At 46.9% G+C, this 20,799-nt stretch overlaps 2 protein-coding genes across 2 annotated transcripts in view; both read left to right on the forward strand.

Moving 5' to 3' along the window:
• atp9b (ATPase phospholipid transporting 9B) overlaps positions 1-4,904 on the forward strand; it is a 43,683-nt gene extending 38,779 nt beyond the window's left edge. Inside the window, exons 29-31 of the mRNA XM_057021256.1 lie at positions 141-173; positions 397-3,103; positions 3,862-4,904. Of these exons, the coding sequence (XP_056877236.1) occupies positions 141-173; positions 397-533 (170 nt within the window). The 3' untranslated portion in view covers positions 534-3,103; positions 3,862-4,904. The remainder of the gene's footprint in view (positions 1-140; positions 174-396; positions 3,104-3,861) is intronic.
• Positions 4,905-6,492: 1,588 nt separating this feature from the next.
• The window catches only part of LOC130518553 (nuclear factor of activated T-cells, cytoplasmic 1-like), a 34,967-nt gene continuing 20,660 nt past the window's right edge, over positions 6,493-20,799 (forward strand). Inside the window, exons 1-5 of the mRNA XM_057021257.1 lie at positions 6,493-7,047; positions 9,512-10,556; positions 10,920-11,079; positions 16,064-16,266; positions 19,824-19,996. Coding sequence (XP_056877237.1) covers positions 7,029-7,047; positions 9,512-10,556; positions 10,920-11,079; positions 16,064-16,266; positions 19,824-19,996 — 1,600 coding nt within the window. The 5' untranslated portion in view covers positions 6,493-7,028. The remainder of the gene's footprint in view (positions 7,048-9,511; positions 10,557-10,919; positions 11,080-16,063; positions 16,267-19,823; positions 19,997-20,799) is intronic.

A 20,799-nucleotide genomic window follows, 5' to 3' on the forward strand; every position in this document is an offset into this window, starting at 1 on the left:
TTGTTGTTTCACCATGGAAATCATATTGTTTTTGGAGCAGAGTTGAGGCGGTCTGTAGTTGAGATCCCGCCCCTGTAGGTGTGTGTTTGTAACGTCTTTCTTCCTGCTGCTCCTGTTTTACTCTTGTATGTTGGTAACAGGGCTAGGCAGGGTGTCCTATGGAGCTTTCCTTGGTAGGTGTGCCACTTCTGAAGCCTCCTCTCATCCCATCATCCATCTGTCAGAACTGATGTGACGTGTTTCCATCACAGCTTTGTCCCCTTTTCAGTTCTATGCATGATAAACAGTACCGGTGGCTCGATCTGCTTCACTGTGGTGACCAACTTTGCATCAGACGTAGCATCTAAATCTGCTCCTGCACTGATGACGTGCTCCTGTGCTCATCTGCTCTCACAGACCTCTCATTCATCACAACGTGGCCTTTCCTGTGGAAGGTCTCCACCGTGACTTTGGTCAGCTGTCTTCCTCTCTACATCATCAAATACCTGAAGCGGAAGTTCTCCCCCCCAAGTTACTCCAAACTCTCATCCTGATTCAAGCCCAGATTGCTCCAGGTTGGTTGGTGCATCTCTGAGCGTCTATTTACAGGACCTGTGGTCTCAGATGAAGGTGGACCTCTGGGGGTCGATCCCAGAAGCAGCAGCTCAGCCAATGACTGAAGAGTGTTAGTTGCACAAATCAAGTTAAAGAACTCTGCACTTAGAAGGCCTCAAACACGTGACCTCATTCCTTTTGTTGGCCAAAGGTCACATTTTTTCTGTTGCATTGACATTTAAAAAAATCTGCTTTGAGTGTCGATTTATAACACTCTAATGCAAAAGCGTCCAATTTTTTATATGCAGTGTTTTTTACATGTATTTTTTATTCTAGGTGTTTAGTTGCATTAAGGAAAATATGGAACTGGGTTGATTGTTGTAAATCAAGTTTTTACACACTGCTGCGGTTCCACCATTGAATAGGTGTGTCGGCCTTGTGCAAGTGAGCGTTCCAGAACATTCACTGGGAAAATGCTTCATCTATTTCTGCTTCTTCGTGTTCTTTTAATCTGTGAATGAGATCATCAATCAGCACCTCTCAAACGCTCCAACGCCGCCTTAAACGTCAGAGCGTCAGCACCTTTGGGTAAGGTTGCTTTATGTCCATGTTGATGCTGCACATCTCCTCATCAGAGTTGTGTTGTCTCACAGTTGTGTTGTCTCACAGTTGTGTTGTCTCACAGTTGTGTATTTAAATCTGCTGAAGCTCCAAATCCCACTGATGTTCACTGATGTTCACTAATGTTCACTGATCGTCTGCTGCCCACAGCGGGACCCTGACATCTGTTTTCCCAGACTTCGACTGTAGCAGATGCTGACATTCAGGTTTTTTTATCAGGATAAATATATTTTGACATTCAGTCTCTGTTCTGTCACGTGTTGAAGATGGATTAAATATTTGAAATGTTGACGTTGGTCAACAGGATTTCTTTAGCCCGTTTGGCCCTGAATTATACTCGAGTTAAACTGATGTTGATCTTTTTTAAAGTGACAACCATACTGTCAACTATAGCTACACTGGATTAGAGACACATGGGATCTGGTTAAACTAGTTAAAATCTTGTGGTTGTGACAGTTAAGTTTGATTAGTTATAAATCCTGTGTTTTCTTTAGATTTTGTTCTGTGTGTATAAAAAATCCTCTTTCCTGTGAACTTTTCTTTTCAAATCGTACATAGCAAATTGCTTTTATTTACTTTGTTGGTTCGTGAATAAAAACGCAAAACATTAGAAAAGCTCCCGTTTGTTCGCGTTGCCATTTGGCCACTAGGTGGAGACAAAGCCCAGCGGGGACCGGAAGAGGCGAATCTCCGAATTAAAGTACATTTATGTCTGAAATATATTAATGAGTTAATTAATGATGACTGGTGTGTTGAAAATGGACAATCACAAAGAACTTCAGACGTTACATATTTTAAAAGGAATGTTTCGGGGCTAAAGTACTTGGAAAACAAGTGTTTACATTTAAAGCGTTAATCAGAATTTGACGTGTTAGTATGAGTTAAATGTTTACATTTATTGGCTTGGCAATAACACGTAAACACGACATACTGGTGCTCTACGTCTGGTTTATCTAAATCTAGCCACGTCTATCATGGTTCACTCATTAAATTCAAGAATGGACTTGACTGTTTTTGTGTCTGAGAGAGAATACATCTTTAAATGTTCATTTTTATTTATTTATTTAAAATGGCCATCTGTGGACTGATTATCTGAGGTTTGGATACTTTCAGGAGGATTTGGGATGTATACATTAGAAAAAGATCAAGGATGATTTCTCCCTATAGAGCAGGAAGCTGACTGTGATGGTCTGATGCTTTAGGAAGCTGTGTGGGTCTGTCAGAACCGACAACCCGGCATTATTGTTAGCTGTAGGCTATGTTGGGGGGGGGATCACTTAAGAAATACAACTTTGTAAGAGGACACAATATTCAGATTTTTCTCATTTTAAAATTTATTTTAATTTTCTTTTCAGTTAATTCATGGATGGACGTTTTGGATGAAAAAAGTCAACTTTTTTTATTTTAACCATGAATCCAAATATAATTCAAGTCCAGTTCAGTCAATTAATTAATTAATTTTGCAAATAAACAAACAAAAAAACTTGTCCAAACCTTCGACAAACCATGTGGCTTTAAGGTCACAGTGAATTTGGCTGTTTCTATTTTGTAAAGAGAGCTGAAAGTACAGGGTTAGGGTTAACCCTAACCTCTAACTAGGGTTAGGGTTAGAGGTTAACCTCTAACTAGGGTTAGGGTTAGAGGTTAACCTCTAACTAACTAGGGGTTTAGGGTTAACCCTAACCTCTAACCCTGACTTGTCCTGTTGCCCAGCAACCAAGCGTCATTATTGTGTATCTTTATTCTGACTATTACGAACGTAAACAGGTTTTGTTGGCAGTGAACTAGATTTGGTGGAAATCATCAAAGTTTTAGCATCCACTATTTCGAGCTTTCATCTTGGGTAGGTGGCTGCTAACCTTCTGGGACAGTGAGAGCTGTGAGAGTGTTTCCACACTGCTCGTACCTGCGAAAGGTGGACGTCTCTGCCAGGGCCATACCTGCCAGGGTTAGGGTTAGGGCGCCACCCGGGGCCAGGGTTAGGGTTAGGGCGCCACCCCGGGGCCAGGGTTAGGGTTAGGGCGCCACCCCGGGGCCAGGGTTAGGGTTAGGGCGCCACCCCGGGGCCAGGGTTAGGGTTAGGGCGCCACCCGGGGCCAGGGTTAGGGTTAGGGCCCACCCCGGGTTAGGGTTAGGGTTAGGGCGCCACCCCGGGGCCAGGGTTAGGGTTAGGGCCACCCGGGTTAGGGTTAGGGTTAGGGCGCCACCCCGGGGCCAGGGTTAGGGTTAGGGCGCCACCCGGGGCCAGGGTTAGGGTTAGGGCGCCACCCCGGGTTAGGGTTAGGGTTAGGGCGCCACCCCGGGGCCAGGGTTAGGGTTAGGCGCCACCCGGGGCCAGGGTTAGGGTTAGGGCGCCACCCCGGGGCAGGGTTAGGGTTAGGGCGCCACCCCGGGTTAGGGTTAGGGTTAGGGCGCCACCCCGGGGCCAGGGTTAGGGTTAGGGCGCCACCCTGGGGCCAGGGTTAGGGTTAGGGCGCCACCCGGTTAGGGTTAGGGTTAGGGCGCCACCCCGGGGCCAGTTTAGGGTTAGGGTTAGGGCGCCACCCCGGGTTAGGGTTAGGGTTAGGGCGCCACCCCGGGGCCAGGGTTAGGGTTAGGGCGCCACCCTGGGTTAGGGTTAGGGTTAGGGCGCCACCCCGGGGCCAGGGTTAGGGTTAGGGCGCCACCCGGGGCCAGGGTTAGGGTTAGGGCGCCACCCCGGGTTAGGGTAGGGTTAGGGCGCCACCCCGGGGCCAGGGTTAGGGTTAGGGCGCCACCCCGGGGCTTTTGCCCCCACTTTTGCCCCCAGCACTGGTGCTCATGTCTAAGTTAAAACATCTCCAGCAGCATAAAGACAACTTATGTTTCATACAAATGTATTTTTATCATGCTGTGTGATTACTCTTTCTATCATTATTAGAATGTCATAATTGTATCATATTTAACGGTTTTGTTTTGGGGGGTCCCCCGTGGAGACTTGGTTCCTACTTCTGTGACGGGTCCATCTCCTTGTGAACCACAGCAGCAAACACATCAATGGCAACTTTACTTCCTACATTCCCATAAGTTGATTAACACAAATGTTTATAGAAATGACCTGGAGCAACCAAACCCACACGTGACCCACAGTGAGGAGGTGTTCCTCAGGGAGCCGTGCTTCAGACACTCGTCTTCTTGGTCCTTCGACTGTAACCAGGCAACGGCTGCTCATAACAGGAAACAGACGGGATTCCATCACAGCAGCTGAGAAAGAAGGAGAACATTGATGGGAGACAGGAAGTCTCGGAGCGAGCAGGGCTGGCGGCGGGTGTGGCGGCGGTTGAGGGTTCGCCGCTCAACTCTGACCAACTGGAAAATGTCCCTAAGACCAAAGAATGACGTCAACTGGACCTTTACGAGCTACAAAAGTATATATTATAATAGCTTAGCAAAGAAAAACAATTCTTTATATGGTTTCCATACAGTAGTAATGTACTATATTTTCATAATACATCCATACTATAGTTAACAGTGTTTATATCATTATACAAAAATGAAAACATTAAAAACAAATCCGTAAGTGGTTCCTCACACGGTTGAAATCATTTGTTGTTGTTTGGGTCATTCAAATCATATTTAAAAATGTGGTTCATTCCTTTAATGACTAAACAAATCAATCAAAACTGAACTGAAGTAAAGTTTTTAATGCTTCGTTGTCATCGTGTGTGTGTGTGTGTGCACGTGCGCTCCGTTCACACACACAAAGGACAATAAAAACCTCTTTGCTTTCCTTTCAGGTCATTTTTCTCAAACAGGTGATTCAGTGAAGGGAAATTATTATTTTATTACCAGTATTTTGTGCAGTTGTTTAGTTTTTGAGCAACATGCGCGTCGTCCAAAGTTCCATCTTGTTTTAGTTCAGATGAATAAAGTTGTGAAAGCGGGTTGACCTGGGGGGGGGGGGCAGCTGAGTACTTTTCCACCTTGCCGAGGCCAAACCACATTCCACCAGCCAAAGTTTGCTGGGATGGAGACAGAAAAGTGGTGCAGTGTAACCCTAACACCCCCCCCCCCCCCCCCCATCCACCGAGATAATGATGGTGTCATTGATGAAGGTGACTTTAGAAGGCAAAACATGTTTTGGAATTCAGTATTGGATGTAAACTAGTTGCATGTTGTGGGTCCTGCCTGTAAAAGACTTAACAATGATCTGCTTATGGGATGCTTTTAAATGGCAACATGGTTCATCTTTATCTCACTAATCAATATTCAGTCCTACAAGAATAAAGAGAGTGGTGAATGGATGCCAAACGCTTGGGCTCAGACTAATATGTGGCCAAAGTTTGACACTATCACAGCTTGGTAATAAAATCAAGACTTTACAACAAGGTTTGTTTAAAGTGTTGGAAGATTCATTGTTACAAATGTAAGAAACACAATCTTAAAAAGTGGCACATGTATGTACTTAAATACTAATTCTTTGTCATTAGACCTGGCAGATTGGTAACCCTAACCCATCAACCTAACCCTAACCCAACCCTGGCAGAGTGCTAACCCTAACCCATCAACCTAACCCTAACCCAACCCTGGCAGAGTGCTAACCCTAACCCATCAACCTAACCCTAACCCTTAGACCTGGCAGAGTGCTAACCCTAACCAAACCCTGGCAGAGTGCTAACCCTAACCCATCAACCTAACCCTAACCCTTAGACCTGGCAGAGTGCTAACCCTAACCCTAACCCTGAGCTCAGTTCATTTTAGAGTTTCAGACTAAAGGAATCTGCTGAAATATTCCGACCTGCCCAACAACAACCGTCCCTACGGGGACTGGAACCAATGTCAGATAACTGGGTCAGGGAGTCAACTCTGTGTTCTGGGCCCTGCAGGAAGGGCCGAAGCATCAGCGTAACGAAGGCGCTCAGACAGGCAATTTTATGTTTTATAGCCAGAACGAAGCAGCTTCAGTCTTGATGAATTTCTCTTTTGATGGGAAAAACAGGAGCAGGTTGGTGCAGAACGCTTGCAAAGATCTAGTTTGGAGGCAGGTGCAGCGTCATTATTGGGATCTTTGTGATCCGCGCCCAGAGGAGGAGATGTGGGTTGTGAAGGGGCTCAAACAGGCGATGAGTGCAGTTCTTGTTCATTACAGCACTAATGAATGATGAGAAGCAAGCTTGAGTCTCAAAGTTAGGGTTAGGGCTAGGTTAGGGTTAGGTGAGGGCTAGGTAAGGTTAGGGTTAGAGGAGTTAGGGTTAGGTTAGGGCTAGGTAAGGTTAGGGTTAGAGGAGTTAGGGTTAGGTTAGGGCTAGGTAGGGTTAGGTTAGGGTTAGAGGAGTTAGGGCTAGGTTAGGTTAGGGTTAGAGTTAGGGTGAGCCTCTTGTTTCACTGCTGGCTTCACTCTAGCAGGCGCCATCATTTCCTTCCTTCACCGATGGATTTCAGTCGGCTCCTGCGCGGGTTCGGGGCGTATTTTCCTGCTCCAGGAGGCCTCCGGCTCCCACCGCCAGCTTCACTAATTGGGCTCTCCTGCCTCTGGGACACCAAAGAGGATCACCGTCCGGGGCTGTGCTGTGCAGATGCGTCAGAGGGCGGGTGTATCGGCGAGGTGATCCCCGACTTTATAAGCGCAGAAGTTCCGCGAGCAGTAGTGGTGCGTCACGGCGACCCAGCAGGAACCCCCGACACAGAATCAGCAGCCAAAAGAGCCAAACGTCATTCGTGATTTCACTAAATATTCGCCGTTTACACGTTGGATGTTAAGTTTTTCTTTTGACAACTTTTGTTCGGGGCGCTGAAAGGGAACCAGATCGTGCGCAGCGGCTGTTGGACCGTTCCGGCTCCGCTACATGGATCCAGTCCCGCGTCCACTTGCAGTTAAATCCACAGTTTGACTTTAGACTCTGTGCGCAAATAAAATGAAATCTGCCGAGGAGGGTAAGTTGCACTCTTTCGTACAGTTGCTGTTGCTTTTGTGAATAAAACTTCCCGTATGCAGCGTTGAAAATCAACGGTTCTAAAGAACTGCACTGGACGGTACCACAGGACTGAGAGGTGCGCCCCTCCCTGCCGCGCAGGTCGAGGTGGGCGTGGGGCCCGTTGGATTTCCACCAAAAAGGGTTCCTATGAAATAGATGTAAACGGTGGTTATTGACTGAAATGACATTGTCATTCTACCCGTGAGATGGACCCCCGGGCTACCTGGTGACAACTAAAGCAAGTCTAATGATAGAAAACCTTGAACCCTAACCCTCTAACCCTCTAACCCTAACCCTCTAACCCCTAACCCTCTAACCCTCTAACCCTCTAACCCTAACCCTAACCCTCTAACACCTAACCCTAACCCTCTAACACCTAACCCTAACCCTCTAACCCCTAACCCTCTAACCCCTAACCCTAACTCTCTAACCCTAACCCTCTAACCCTCTAACCCTAACCCTCTAACACCTAACCCTAACCCTAACCCCCTAACCCTAACCCTCTAACCCAGGGGTGGGCAAACATTTTGATTCGTGGGCCACAATGGGTTCTAACATTTGACAAAGGGGCCGGACCAGGAGCAGATGGATGGATGGAGTGCTTTGGTAACCTCACCTCATTGGAGAAAAAATACACATCTTGGGATATGGAGAAAACATGTGCTTTAATTTCAAATGAAAATGAAGAGAAGCATTACAACAAAATATCTGACTTTGGAATGAGTCTTAAAACACTTAAAATCAATATATGGAGAAAACATGTGCTTTAATTTCAAATGAAAATGAAGAGAAGCATTACAACAAAATATCTGACTTTGGAATGAGTCTTAAAACACTTAAAATCAATTGAATAAAATGTGCCTTTTTAAAAAAAAAAATAATAACCATTTCTATTTTAAAGCACTGAAAGTTCTGTTATCCTTCAGGATATCACCATCACTCTCCTCCTGACTGTCTTTTTTCTAGTGGGAAAACACCAGAATTGCAGTGAAAATTTAACATTAACAAGGTTTATTCATTTAATTTTTCAAGTTTGGCGGGCCGGATTAAAACGTTTAACGGGCCGCGTGTGGCCCCCGGCCTTAGTTGCCCATGCCTGCTAACCCCTAACCCTCTAACCCTAACCCTCTAACCCTAACCCTAACCCGAACCCCGAACCCGAACCCCCTAACCCGAACCGAACCAAAAACCAACCCCCCCTCAACCCGAAACCGCGAAACCCCCTAACCCGAAACAACCAACCTAACCCTCTAAAACCCGAACGACCAACGCGAACGAAACCCTAAACCTCAAACCTCTAACCCGAAACCCCTAAAAACCCTAACCCCCTAAACCGAAAAACCCCAAACCCGAAACCGCTAACCCCTAACCCTAACCTCTAACCTAAACCTAACCCCTAACCCTAACCCTCTAACCCTAACCCTCTAACCCCTAACCCTAACCCCCTAACCTAACCCTAAAACCCCCAACCCTAACCCTAACCCTAACCCCTAACCCTAACCCCTAACCCTAACCCTCTAACCCTAACCCTCTAACCCCTAACCTAACCCCTAACCCCTAACCCTAACCTCTAACCCTAACCCTCTAACCCCTAACCCTAACCCCCTAACCCTAACCCTCCAACCCTAACCCTGACCCTAACCACCTAACCCTAACCCTCTAACCCTAACCCTAACCCTCTAACCCCTAACCCTAACCCCTAACCCTAACCCTCCAACCCTAACCCTGACCCTAACCACCACAGGTGGCACTAAATGCTAAATCAAAGCATCATTTTCTTTTATTACATGGAGTCGTGTGTGTGTGGTGTGTGTGTGTGTGTGTGTGTTTTTAGTGTGTGTGTGTAGATTCTGCTTTGTGTGCCACATAAACCCCAAGCCTTGCTCCCATGTCCCCCCCTTCCTCAGCAGTGACCTCAACCATCTGAGCCATTCAGAGCGCCGGTGGAGGATCCTGAGCGTCCTCAGGAGGGTCCTGAGCGTCCTCAGGACGGGTCCTGAGCGTCCTCAGGACGGGTCCTGGGCATCCTCAGGAGGGTCCTGAGCGTCCTCAGGAGGCCTCAGGATCCTCCACCATGCGCAGATTTACAACCATTTCCCTCCTGTGTTTATGTTCAATAGTTCTTAGAACAGGACACAGGCCACCAAAGCTCCGGGGGCGTTTTTTTTTAGTTGCATTAAAAACGATTATTAATTTTAGACTCTAAATATTGGCACATTTGTTTGTGTTTCTCACATTAGCTTGTTAGCTAAATGAAGATTTGTCCACAGTGGACAAGACTCTATTTTTTCTGGCTGGCAGATCCTTCTTGCCATTATTAGCAGCTGTATTAAGAATTGCCTTGGCAGTTGTGTTCCTATCAGTGAGGCAGCCAGTCAATGCATGTTTAATTCTAATGATAAGAAACTCTTTCTGTTTTCCAGATGCATATGTCTACATGCCTAATGCTAATCTACCTAGTCCCCTGGGCACCTGTTCTACTGCCCAGTACCACAACCTCCAGTCCAGCCCTGTTATCTCTGTGTCTGTCATAGAGCCTCACAGTTATGACAACCGGGATGACGTGAGCACGGCTGGTTACTACTCTTCATCCAACATCCACCCAAATGGAGCCCCGTCCCTGGAGAGCCCTCGAATTGAGATCACAGCATATGGTCAGTTTCCTGAGGACACGGTGGAGGAAAGCAGTCTTCCTGCGGCCAAAAGAGTCGACTCCATTGTGACACTGATGCTCCCCAATGCAGACGGTTACCGTGACCCCAGCTGCCTGAGTCCAGCCAGCAGCATCTCCTCCCGTAGTTGTCATTCTGATGCCTCGTCCTATGAATCTGGCTTTTCGTACAACTATGACAACTCACCGCAGAACTCGCCTTGGCAGTCGCCCTCGGTGTCTCCAAAGGGTTCCACCCTCGTCCTGCCAGGTGATGGCTGCATGTCCGCCGGTTCTCCGAGCCAATCACCATCCACCTCACCTCGTGCCAGCATTACAGATGAAAGCTGGACTGGTCAGCATGGATCGAGGCCCAGTTCACCATGCGGAGCCAAGAGGAAGTACAGCATCAATGGTGGAGGAGTATCACACAAAAGCTTTCCGTACTCACCCGGCCAGTCACCCGGACTTTCCCCACAGACATCCCCTCGTCTCAGCCTCACCGACGAGACCTGGCTCCCAAACACCAACCAGTACACAAACTCTGCCATTCTGGCAGCCATCAACGCCTTGACCACAGATGGAATGCCAGACCTTGGTGAGGGGATCCCCATGAAGTCCCGGAAAACTAGCCAGGATCCTGGCTCAGCTGTGAGCCTGAAGATAGAACCTGGAGGCGAGGAGCTGAATCCAGCAGAGCTCTGTGTGGATGAGCATCCCTCACACTGCTTACCGATGAAGAAAGAAGGCTACAGTGGCGGTTTCCTAGACGTGCCGCTGCACCCGTACTCCTGGTCCAAGCCAAAACAGTATGTAAGGTAGGGATGGCTCAGTCGTGTCTGTCCACTCTTGATAACCAGTGTGTGAGGGCACATTTTTAGGGTTAGACAATAGTTTAGAATATGAAGTCAATGGCCTTGATTACTTATTATGACAGTGTTGAAAATGATCATAAAATGGCTCCATTTGTCCACAATCCCAACGCATATGAGAGGGAGACCCTGAAAATGAAGGTGAAATAAGACCATCTGCACTTTTATAGTAAACATTGGTTTTCTTATTTTATTGAATAAAACCTGAATTATTTTAACATTAATCTCATGTTGTGGTTCTAAAGTTCTATCCAATATGGGTTGAGAAGTTGTCTCCTTGCTGAGTTGGTGACGTGTTTCTCCTGACAGCCCGTCCCTGCCAGCCCTTGATTGGCAGCTGCCATCCAGCTCTGGGCCGTACAGCCTTCAGATCCAGGTGCAGCCCAAGTCCCACCATCGAGCCCACTATGAGACCGAGGGCAGCAGAGGGGCTGTAAAGGCCCTGGCAGGAGGACATCCAATGGTTCAGGTCTGGAAAAGGGTTTCTGGTCTTACTTGGTGTTACGCCTGTGTTACCACACACAGCTTTATGTACAGATAATTTAATTCCTTTGCAAAGGAAAAAGGAGGCCATGCTGACACCCATGTGTTGCGTAATGTTAAGAAAACCCGATTTTCACTATGTAAGTATAACACATATCAAGGCCAAAAAAGGCAACATAGCTGCGAGGAATTTGGTGTCTTATCAGCTTGGGAGTCAAGTCTGATGGAGTGAGGTCGCTGGAGGTAGAAATGAAAGTAAAACTTTGTGATTGTTAAATTCCAACATATCTGCCTGCTGGTTCAGAATTTGGATTTCAAAAAGAACAGAGGACGCAGGGTAAAGGTTAGGTTAGGCCCGAGACCTTTGAAGATGTGCAGCTACTTAAATCAGCTTTGAAGGGTGTAATTGATGACCGAGTCAACAAATAACAACAAGCAACTCTTCATATTCAGCAATTTGCAGCTCGCCTGATTTAAACTCGTGACCCCCTTCAACCAGATATTGAGCGGCCCAACCTGGACGTTTGGTTTTGTGTGATGATCCGACCAACATCTGTTGCAGACATTTCCCTCCTGCTTCGTTCCTGAACTAGATTGGGTTAGGGTTAGGGTTAGCTGAACTAGATTGGGTTAGGGTTAGGGTTAGCTGAACTAGATTGGGTTAGGGTTAGGGTTAGGGTTAGCTGAACTAGATTGGGTTAGGGTTAGGGTTAGGGTTAGCTGAACTAGATTGGGTTAGGGTTAGGGTTAGGGTTAGCTGAACTAGATTGGGTTAGGGTTAGCTGAACTAGATCAGATGTTTCCAGGTTCAAAGATGTCTTTTTTCTTAAACCGCAGGTATGGTTGTGTGATGTCCACTCAGTCACTTCCTGTCCAGACCAGCATGACTCAGGCTTTTCCACTGCATATCCACGTTCTGCAGACATGATTACAAAGTGACGTTCCATGTCCAGTAACAGCTTAGTCATGAGATTTTACCACAGGTTTCTGGTGGACAGATCTTGTGGAAGAAAATTGGGATAATTGCAGACATGTTTTTGTGAGGAACCCATACAGGCCTGCAGCCGTTACTTCTTAGCACTGACCTCAGTCTCTGAATAAATAAAAGGTCTGCAGCAAAGAGATATCAGTGGAGAACCAGGCTTCATATTTCAGCCTTTAGACACAATTCCTCAGGTTTAGGAGGCCGTTACCATGGCTGATATATCAATATAAGGCCTTTTTACATCAGGACATCCATCCATTTCATCCAAGTAGACAAATGTCTAATTGTTGCTAACATGCTAACATGTGTTAGCATGTTAGCTAACACATGTTAGCATGTTAGCAACATGAGAAAAAAAATTTCATGTGAAATATGAGACTAGCATTTCTCTAAATTAATTAAGCATAACAAGGATGGCACTGTTGGTTTAATTCACAGCAAAGGTATGTTCATACAAGTATTTCATATTTTTATATAAAGCAGACTGTACTTTTAATCTAATAATAGTTGACACTCACCTATGAGCAGGAACCTCTGAATAGTGATCAGCAGGAAAATAGTGCTACCTTGTAAACATCAAATATTGTCTTCAGAATTCTAACGTGAAGAATTATGAAACAAGAAATACTGCCCATGGTGCAGAAATGTATTATTGATATTTCTAAAAAGAAAGTAGTTGTAAAGTTTGAATCCACGGAGGTTCAGAACATTAAACTTGAGCTGCGCATGTGTGTTATTTTCTGCAGAAAAGGCAGTAATGATGTAATGACAATGGTCTGGCTTTAAACAGACGGAGAACCAATGTGTGTGCTGCTTAAGCAACCCCCACGGCCCCCCGGGGGCCGGCTACCGCCCCGGCCACACAGACTTCCCTTGTTTAGAAAAGGTTCTGTGTCCACCGACTGACATCATCCAGCTCTGCATCCTGTGGAGGCTGAACCACGCACGTTTCTGCGCCACAGATAGGAAGGTGCCTCCACTTCCTGCCTACACGTTGCACCCAGGCTGTGGACGACATCTGCCAGCACCCTGCTGGTCAGACTGTGAATGTGGGGCCAGTCTTTCGCTCTGCTTCCCCTTTTCTCCTTTGTCCAGGCAGCATGGAAGCTTCCAATGTTCTGTTTCTTGCTGCATTCACTGATGCCTGGCTCAACCACACCCTAAAATAGAGCCCTCTGAAATGCTGCCTCCGCTCCTCACTGCGGTTTATGCTCACATTTTCATGCTGTACTTGGATGGAGTGGAAATACCCCTGAAATCGAGCCTGGGAGGTATTCTATTTTCCTGTGTCTGATGTCAGTGTTCTTCATGCTGCTTAAGAAACTCCCCTTTTTAAAAATTGTTTGTGTTGTTATTTGGGAGATTTGGGCTTTTTCCTTCACCCTTGATGTGTATGATTGAATTAAGAGTTTTAAACAAAGCATGGTGAATCACTATCATGTGAGAAGGAGAAGTGTGACAGGACAAAACACAAGAGTCCACATGTGTGTTTTCACACGTGTGGTCACAGCGTCACTGCCAGAAGGTTCTTTTCGGTGCCTGAAGCGGACGCAGGTTCTGCATTTGTCTTGTAGGTGTTAATATGAAGGCGGCAGGAGCGGCTGCACATCCACAGCCCAAACCCTGACCCTGACCCTAACCCTGATCCTGACCCTGACCCTGACCCTGACCCTGACCCTAACCCTGATCCTAACCCTGACCCTGACCCTGATCCTAACCCTGACCCTGACCCTGGCCCTGATCCTAACCCTGACCCTGACCCTAACCCTGATCCTAACCCTGACCCTGGCCCTGATCCTAACCCTGACCCTGACCCTGGCCCTAACCCTAACCCTGACCCTAGCCCTGACCCTAACCCTGACCCTAACCCTGACCCTGATCCTAACCCTGACCCTAACCCTGACCCGAGCCCTAGCCCTAACCCTGACCCTAACCCTGACCCTAACCCTGACCCTAACCCTGGCCCTGATCCTAACCCTGACCCTGACCCTAACCCTAACCCTAACCCCTAACCCTGACCCGAGCCCTAGCCCTAGCCCTAACCCTGACCCTAACCCTGACCCTAACCCTGACCCTAACCCTAACCCTAACCCTGACCCTGACCCTAACCCTGACCCTAACCCTGATCCTAACCCTGACCCTGATCCTAACCCTGACCCTGACCCTGACCCTAACCCTAACCCTAACCCTGACCCTGACCCTAACCCTAACCCTAACCCCTAACCCTGACCCGAGCCCTAGCCCTAGCCCTAGCCCTAACCCTTCCGGGGCTTCCACAGAGGTTACAGCATCGATTCAACTTTAAACGCATTATTGGAAGACCAACATGTTTGATTTCACGTTTGCACCTTTAACACCAAGTGAAATGTAAAACTTTTGCAGGGTCTGATGATTTCTGTTGTCAAAGAGTTGATGCCAGTAATAATTCAGAGCACAGAATGAGTAACCTGTTAGCAATTACACTTTCAATGTACGCTTGTGAACACATTTCCTCACTTCCTCACATGTCTTCCTGCTGCCTAAATAAACAGCATTGCTAGGCAGCAACCGTTTCCTTAAATAAATACACAGGGCCGTTTCAAGCTCCTAACCTTGACTGGGATCCTCCTCCCAATCGCGTGTGCTGAGAGTCCCTCAGAGCCTTCTACTCTCACCACCACCGTGTTTCCTTCAGACAACTCACCAGGGAATCTGTATTGGATTTGACGAGTTCTACTAAAGATAACGTGTTTTTTTATACGTGACGTGACAGCAGTCATGACAGGTGACACGTGTGGCTGGAAGGTTGCAGAAGTGCTGATATTGGTCAGAGGGTACCAGGGACGGAACAGTTAGGAGATAAAACACAGATTGATTCAGAAATCCTTAAAAATGCTGACATTGAATGGAATTGTCAGTAATATAAATCACTCTCATGTTTCTTGGACTTATTCTCATGTCTGCATTCGTTTCTCTGAGTCCTGCTGTATGGATGAGATACAGAGAGATGAGGCAGTCTGTCCACAGGAGCTGCGCTCACGTCGCAGCGTCTGGAGTCATGTCTGGAGTGAGGGTGCTCAAGGGAATCGTGGCAGAAGGCCTCTTGTCAGGCAACACCTACGGGGTCTGGAAGCATCTCCGGTTACCCTAACCCTAACTAACCCTAACTAACCCTAACCAACCCTAACAATAACCCTAACTAACCCTGACTAACACAAACCCTAACTAACCCTGACTAACCCTAACCCTAACTAACACTAGCCCTAACTAACACTAACCCTGACTAACCATAACCCTAACTAACACTAACCAACCCTAACAATAACCCTAACCAACCCTGACTAACCCTAACTAACACAAACCCTAACTAACCCTGACTAACCCTAACACTAACACTAGCCCTAACTAACCCTAACCCTGACTAACCCTAACTAACCCTAACCCTGACTAACCCTAACTAACTCTAACCCTAACCCTAACCGGTGCTACAGTGCTATAGGGATTGTTCTGCTGATCAGAACTGGGTTGCTAGTGGAAACTGCACTTGACCTTGGCCTGACTTTAGCAGTGACATTTCTGGAAAACTAGCTGACTAAAACCTGACTACAGAGACGGCGGTTTCCATATGTGATTTATTCCATATGTGATTTATTCCATATGTGATTTATTCCATTTGTGATTTATTCCATATGTGATTTATTCCATTGTGATTTATTCCATTTGTGATTTATTCCATATTTGATTTATTCCATTTGTGATTTATTCCATTTGTGATTTATTCCATATGTGATTCAACATTCAGCTACTGTGGACGCTGCTTCTCAGCTGGCCTGACAGGAAGTGATTGCAGCTCATTCATTGTAAATGAAATGACGTGTAACTATGCAAGTTGCTAATTGGTTACTTTAAAAGAGTGATGAACAAAAAGCCTGCATTTATTTTAGGGGTGTTTTCTTTTTTAAGAAATAACCCAAAATGCGTGTTTGGACTCTTCTTGTGCCCTCAGCTTGACGGTTACATGGAGAGTGAACCACTGACGCTGCAGCTGTTCATTGGCACAGCTGACGACAGGCTTCTCAGGCCTCACGCCTTCTACCAGGTCCACCGCATCACCGGGAAGACTGTGTCCACCCCGAGTCACGAGGCCATGCACAACAACACCAAAGTCCTGGAGATCCCACTGCTGCCAGAAAACAACATGAGGGCAATGTGAGTAGCTGAGGTCAGGGACGTCCAACTAGGTCTGTCTGGGATTTAAAAGCTGATTTGGTGAGATCACAATCTATATTCAGGACATTCCACAATTATTGAACCCTAATTGCAGTCCACATTATTAAAAAGGAATACTATCATTCATTTCTTTCTCAACCATACACACATTACATTACTATACATTATAAACTAATCAATAAATTAGGGCAGCAGCAGCCCTTTCAGTTTACTTTACAAAGCCTGGAAGGAAAAAGAAAAACCTTCACTGAACCTGCAGCAAATATCCCACAGAAGGACTTGAAATGTTGTCAATCATAACATGAAATATTGAATATGCATCCAAAGCATTGATATTCCACAACTTTGTAATAAACACTAGTTATTAACCTGCACAACAGTGAGCTTGACAGATTTACCTGGATCAAAGATATTCAGGTGCTGCCTTATCCACCTGCTTTAAAGGCAGAATCCACCAGAACTTGGGAAGCTCAGCAAAGAACACGGATAGGACTGGGATGGCCTCACAGGAGGGCTGGATGGCCTTACAGGAGGGCTGGGATGCCCTCGCAGGAGGGCTGGATGGCCTCACAGGAGGACTGGGATGGAGGACTGGGATGGAGGACTGGGATGGCCTCACAGGAGGGCTAGGATGGCCTTACAGGAGGGCTGGATGGCCTTACAGGAGGGCTGGGATGGCAGAAAGATGAGGCAGTCTGGCCACAGTAGCTGCTCTCACATCGCAGCATCTGGCATCATGTCTGGAGTTTGGGTGCTCAAGGGAATCTCTGGAAGCATTTCCGGTTACCCTAACCCTAACTAACTCTAACCCTAACCCTAACCGGTGCTACAGTGCTATAGGGATTGTTCTGCTGATCAGAACTGGGTTGCTAGTGGAAACTGCACTTGACCTTGGCCTGACTTTAGCAGTGACATTTCTGGAAAACTAGCTGACTAAAACCTGACTACAGAGACGGCGGTTTCCATATGTGATTTATTCCATATGTGATTCAACATTCAGCTACTGTGGACGCTGCTTCTCAGCTGGCCTGACAGGAAGTGATTGCAGCTCATTCATTGTAAATGAAATGACGTGTAACTATGCAAGTTGCTAATTGGTTACTTTAAAAGAGTGATGAACAAAAAGCCTGCATTTATTTTAGGGGTGTTTTCTTTTTTAAGAAATAACCCAAAATGCGTGTTTGGACTCTTCTTGTGCCCTCAGCTTGACGGTTACATGGAGAGTGAACCACTGACGCTGCAGCTGTTCATTGGCACAGCTGACGACAGGCTTCTCAGGCCTCACGCCTTCTACCAGGTCCACCGCATCACCGGGAAGACTGTGTCCACCCCGAGTCACGAGGCCATGCACAACAACACCAAAGTCCTGGAGATCCCACTGCTGCCAGAAAACAACATGAGGGCAATGTGAGTAGCTGAGGTCAGGGACGTCCAACTAGGTCTGTCTGGGATTTAAAAGCTGATTTGGTGAGATCACAATCTATATTCAGGACATTCCACAATTATTGAACCCTAATTGCAGTCCACATTATTAAAAAGGAATACTATCATTCATTTCTTTCTCAACCATACACACATTACATTACTATACATTATAAACTAATCAATAAATTAGGGCAGCAGCAGCCCTTTCAGTTTACTTTACAAAGCCTGGAAGGAAAAAGAAAAACCTTCACTGAACCTGCAGCAAATATCCCACAGAAGGACTTGAAATGTTGTCAATCATAACATGAAATATTGAATATGCATCCAAAGCATTGATATTCCACAACTTTGTAATAAACACTAGTTATTAACCTGCACAACAGTGAGCTTGACAGATTTACCTGGATCAAAGATATTCAGGTGCTGCCTTATCCACCTGCTTTAAAGGCAGAATCCACCAGAACTTGGGAAGCTCAGCAAAGAACACGGATAGGACTGGGATGGCCTTACAGGAGGGCTGGGATGGCCTTACAGGAGGACTGGGATGGCCTTACAGGAGGGCTAGGATGGCCTCACAGGAGGGCTGGGATGGCCTTACAGGAGGGCTGGGATGGCCTCACAGGAGGGCTGGGATGGCCTCACAGGAGGGCTGGGATGGCCTTACAGGAGGGCTGGGATGGCCTCACAGGAGGGCTGGGATGGCCTACAGGAGGGCTGGGATGGCCTCACAGGAGGGCTGGGATGGCCTTACAGGAGGGCTGGGATGGCCTCGCAGGAGGGCTGGGATGGCCTCGCAGGAGGGCTGGGATGGCCTCGCAGGAGGGCTGGGATGGCCTCGCAGGAGGGCTGGGATGGCCTCGCAGGAGGGCTGGGATGGCCTCGCAGGAGGGCTGGGATGGCCTCGCAGGAGGGCTGGGATGGCCTCCCAGGAGGGCTAGGATGGCCTTACAGGAGGGCTAGGATGGCCTTACAGGAGGGCTGGGATGGCAGAAAGATGAGGCAGTCTGGCCACAGTAGCTGCTCTCACATCGCAGCATCTGGCATCATGTCTGGAGTTTGGGTGCTCAAGGGAAACTCTGGAAGCATTTCCGGTTACCCTAACCCTAACTAACCCTAACCCCAACCCTAACTAACCCTCACAGGAGGGCTGGGATGGCCTCACAGGAGGGCTGGTATGGCCTCCCAGGAGGGCTAGGATGGCCTTACAGGAGGGCTGGGATGGCAGAAAGATGAGGCAGTCTGGCCACAGTAGCTGCTCTCACATCGCAGCATCTGGCATCATGTCTGGAGTTTGGGTGCTCAAGGGAATCTCTGGAAGCATTTCCGGTTACCCTAACCCTAACTAACCCTAACCCCAACCCTAACTAACCCTCACAGGAGGGCTGGGATGGCCTTACAGGAGGGCTGGGATGGCCTCACAGGAGGGCTAGGATGGCCTCACAGGAGGGCTGGGATGGCTCGCAGGAGGGCTGGGATGGCCTCACAGGAGGGCTGGGATGGCCTCGCAGGAGGGCTGGGATGGCCTCATAGGAGGGCTAGGATGGCCTCACAGGAGGGCTGGGATGGCCTCATAGGAGGGCTAGGATGGCCTCACAGGAGGGCTAGGATGGCCTCATAGGAGGGCTAGGATGGCCTCATAGGAGGGCTGGGATGGCCTCACTTCCATGGATTATACTGCATCTGCAGACCCAGGTGTCTACAGAGACAAATGCGAGGGAGTGCTGATATTTCTGTAAAAGTTAACATTAACTAGGCTTTGAGGAATGCAGCATTAGTTACCACAGTGATGGAAAAAACAGGTTTTTAGCTCATACACAAGCAGGAGTTGGTCTTTCACCACGTGATGATGAAGCTGTTTTAAAGAAATAATTAAAGCATCTTTGTGCGTGATGTCTTTATAATTGGAAACTTTTCTAGTCTTTTGTTTCTGTTGAGTTTGAATTTCCTCCAAGTGTGTGTTAGAGTTAAAGCTGTGTTGGTGGTGGCGTTAACCTGCTGTTGACATGACTGCAGCCCCGTTCAGGCCTGGCGGCCCTGAGCCCAGAGGGACGCTGCCTCTGATCGGCCATGGAGACTCTGGCAGGATTCAAACGTCTCATGTCATCTCATAGGATCGACTGTGCGGGGATCCTCAAGCTGCGGAATTCAGACATCGAGCTGAGAAAAGGGGAAACAGATATCGGACGGAAGAACACGCGAGTGCGGATGGTTTTCCGAGTTCACATCAACCAGGCCACAGGGAGAACAGTGTCCTTGCAGGTCGCTTCCAACCCAATAGAATGCTGTGAGTAAACCTGCTGACATTTGCCTGTGTGTGTGTGTGTGTGTGTGTGTGTGTGTGTGCGTGTGTTTGTGTGTGTGTGTGTGTGTGTGCGTCTACATGGAGGTTGGAACCCATAAAAGATTTTAGAGGGGATTGAAACTTACTCATAAAAATACATAAAAAAAATCCATGAAATGCAAACCTTTATTTTTATCTTTAAACTTTGGAATAGAAGAAAATAATTTCTTTAAATTTAATTTTGGTTATTTTGGGGTTTTTTAGTAGCTATCAATAATTAGTCATTAATTTATGGCATCAACCTCACTTTTGAACCCAATATCAGTGTTTTGTTGATGGAAATGATCAAGCGTCCGCAGGTAAACACACGGTAACGTGATGAACTCGTTTAACCTCCAGCTATAAACATACGTCAGTATGCTGGGATGGCATTTAACCATGAGTTTGCTGTATGTTTACTGTGGGAAAACTTGCATAGTTCAGCTAATATTAGCATCATACTTAGCATCGTCAATGACAGGAGCCACTTTGGGCAGTCTTACGTCATCCTGCCTGCACATTAGCATTTAGCAAGAAAGATTCAGCAAGACCGACGGCATTGAAACAACTGTTCCTCGAGTTGTAGAAATGTAAGAATCAGACCAATAAAAGAAGACATGAATAAAAGATCAATAAAAGAACATAAAAACAACAGTTCAAAGCATTTTTGTCAACCTTCTCTGTTCTCAAATTTGAATAGTTCTTTATATCTTCTGATATGTGAGTATTTTCATTTGGATCATAAACATAACTGAGGAGCAAAGAAA

This window comes from Takifugu flavidus, chromosome 21 (assembly GCF_003711565.1).
Source record: "Takifugu flavidus isolate HTHZ2018 chromosome 21, ASM371156v2, whole genome shotgun sequence".
In the NCBI taxonomy this organism is placed as follows: Eukaryota; Metazoa; Chordata; class Actinopteri; order Tetraodontiformes; family Tetraodontidae; genus Takifugu; species Takifugu flavidus.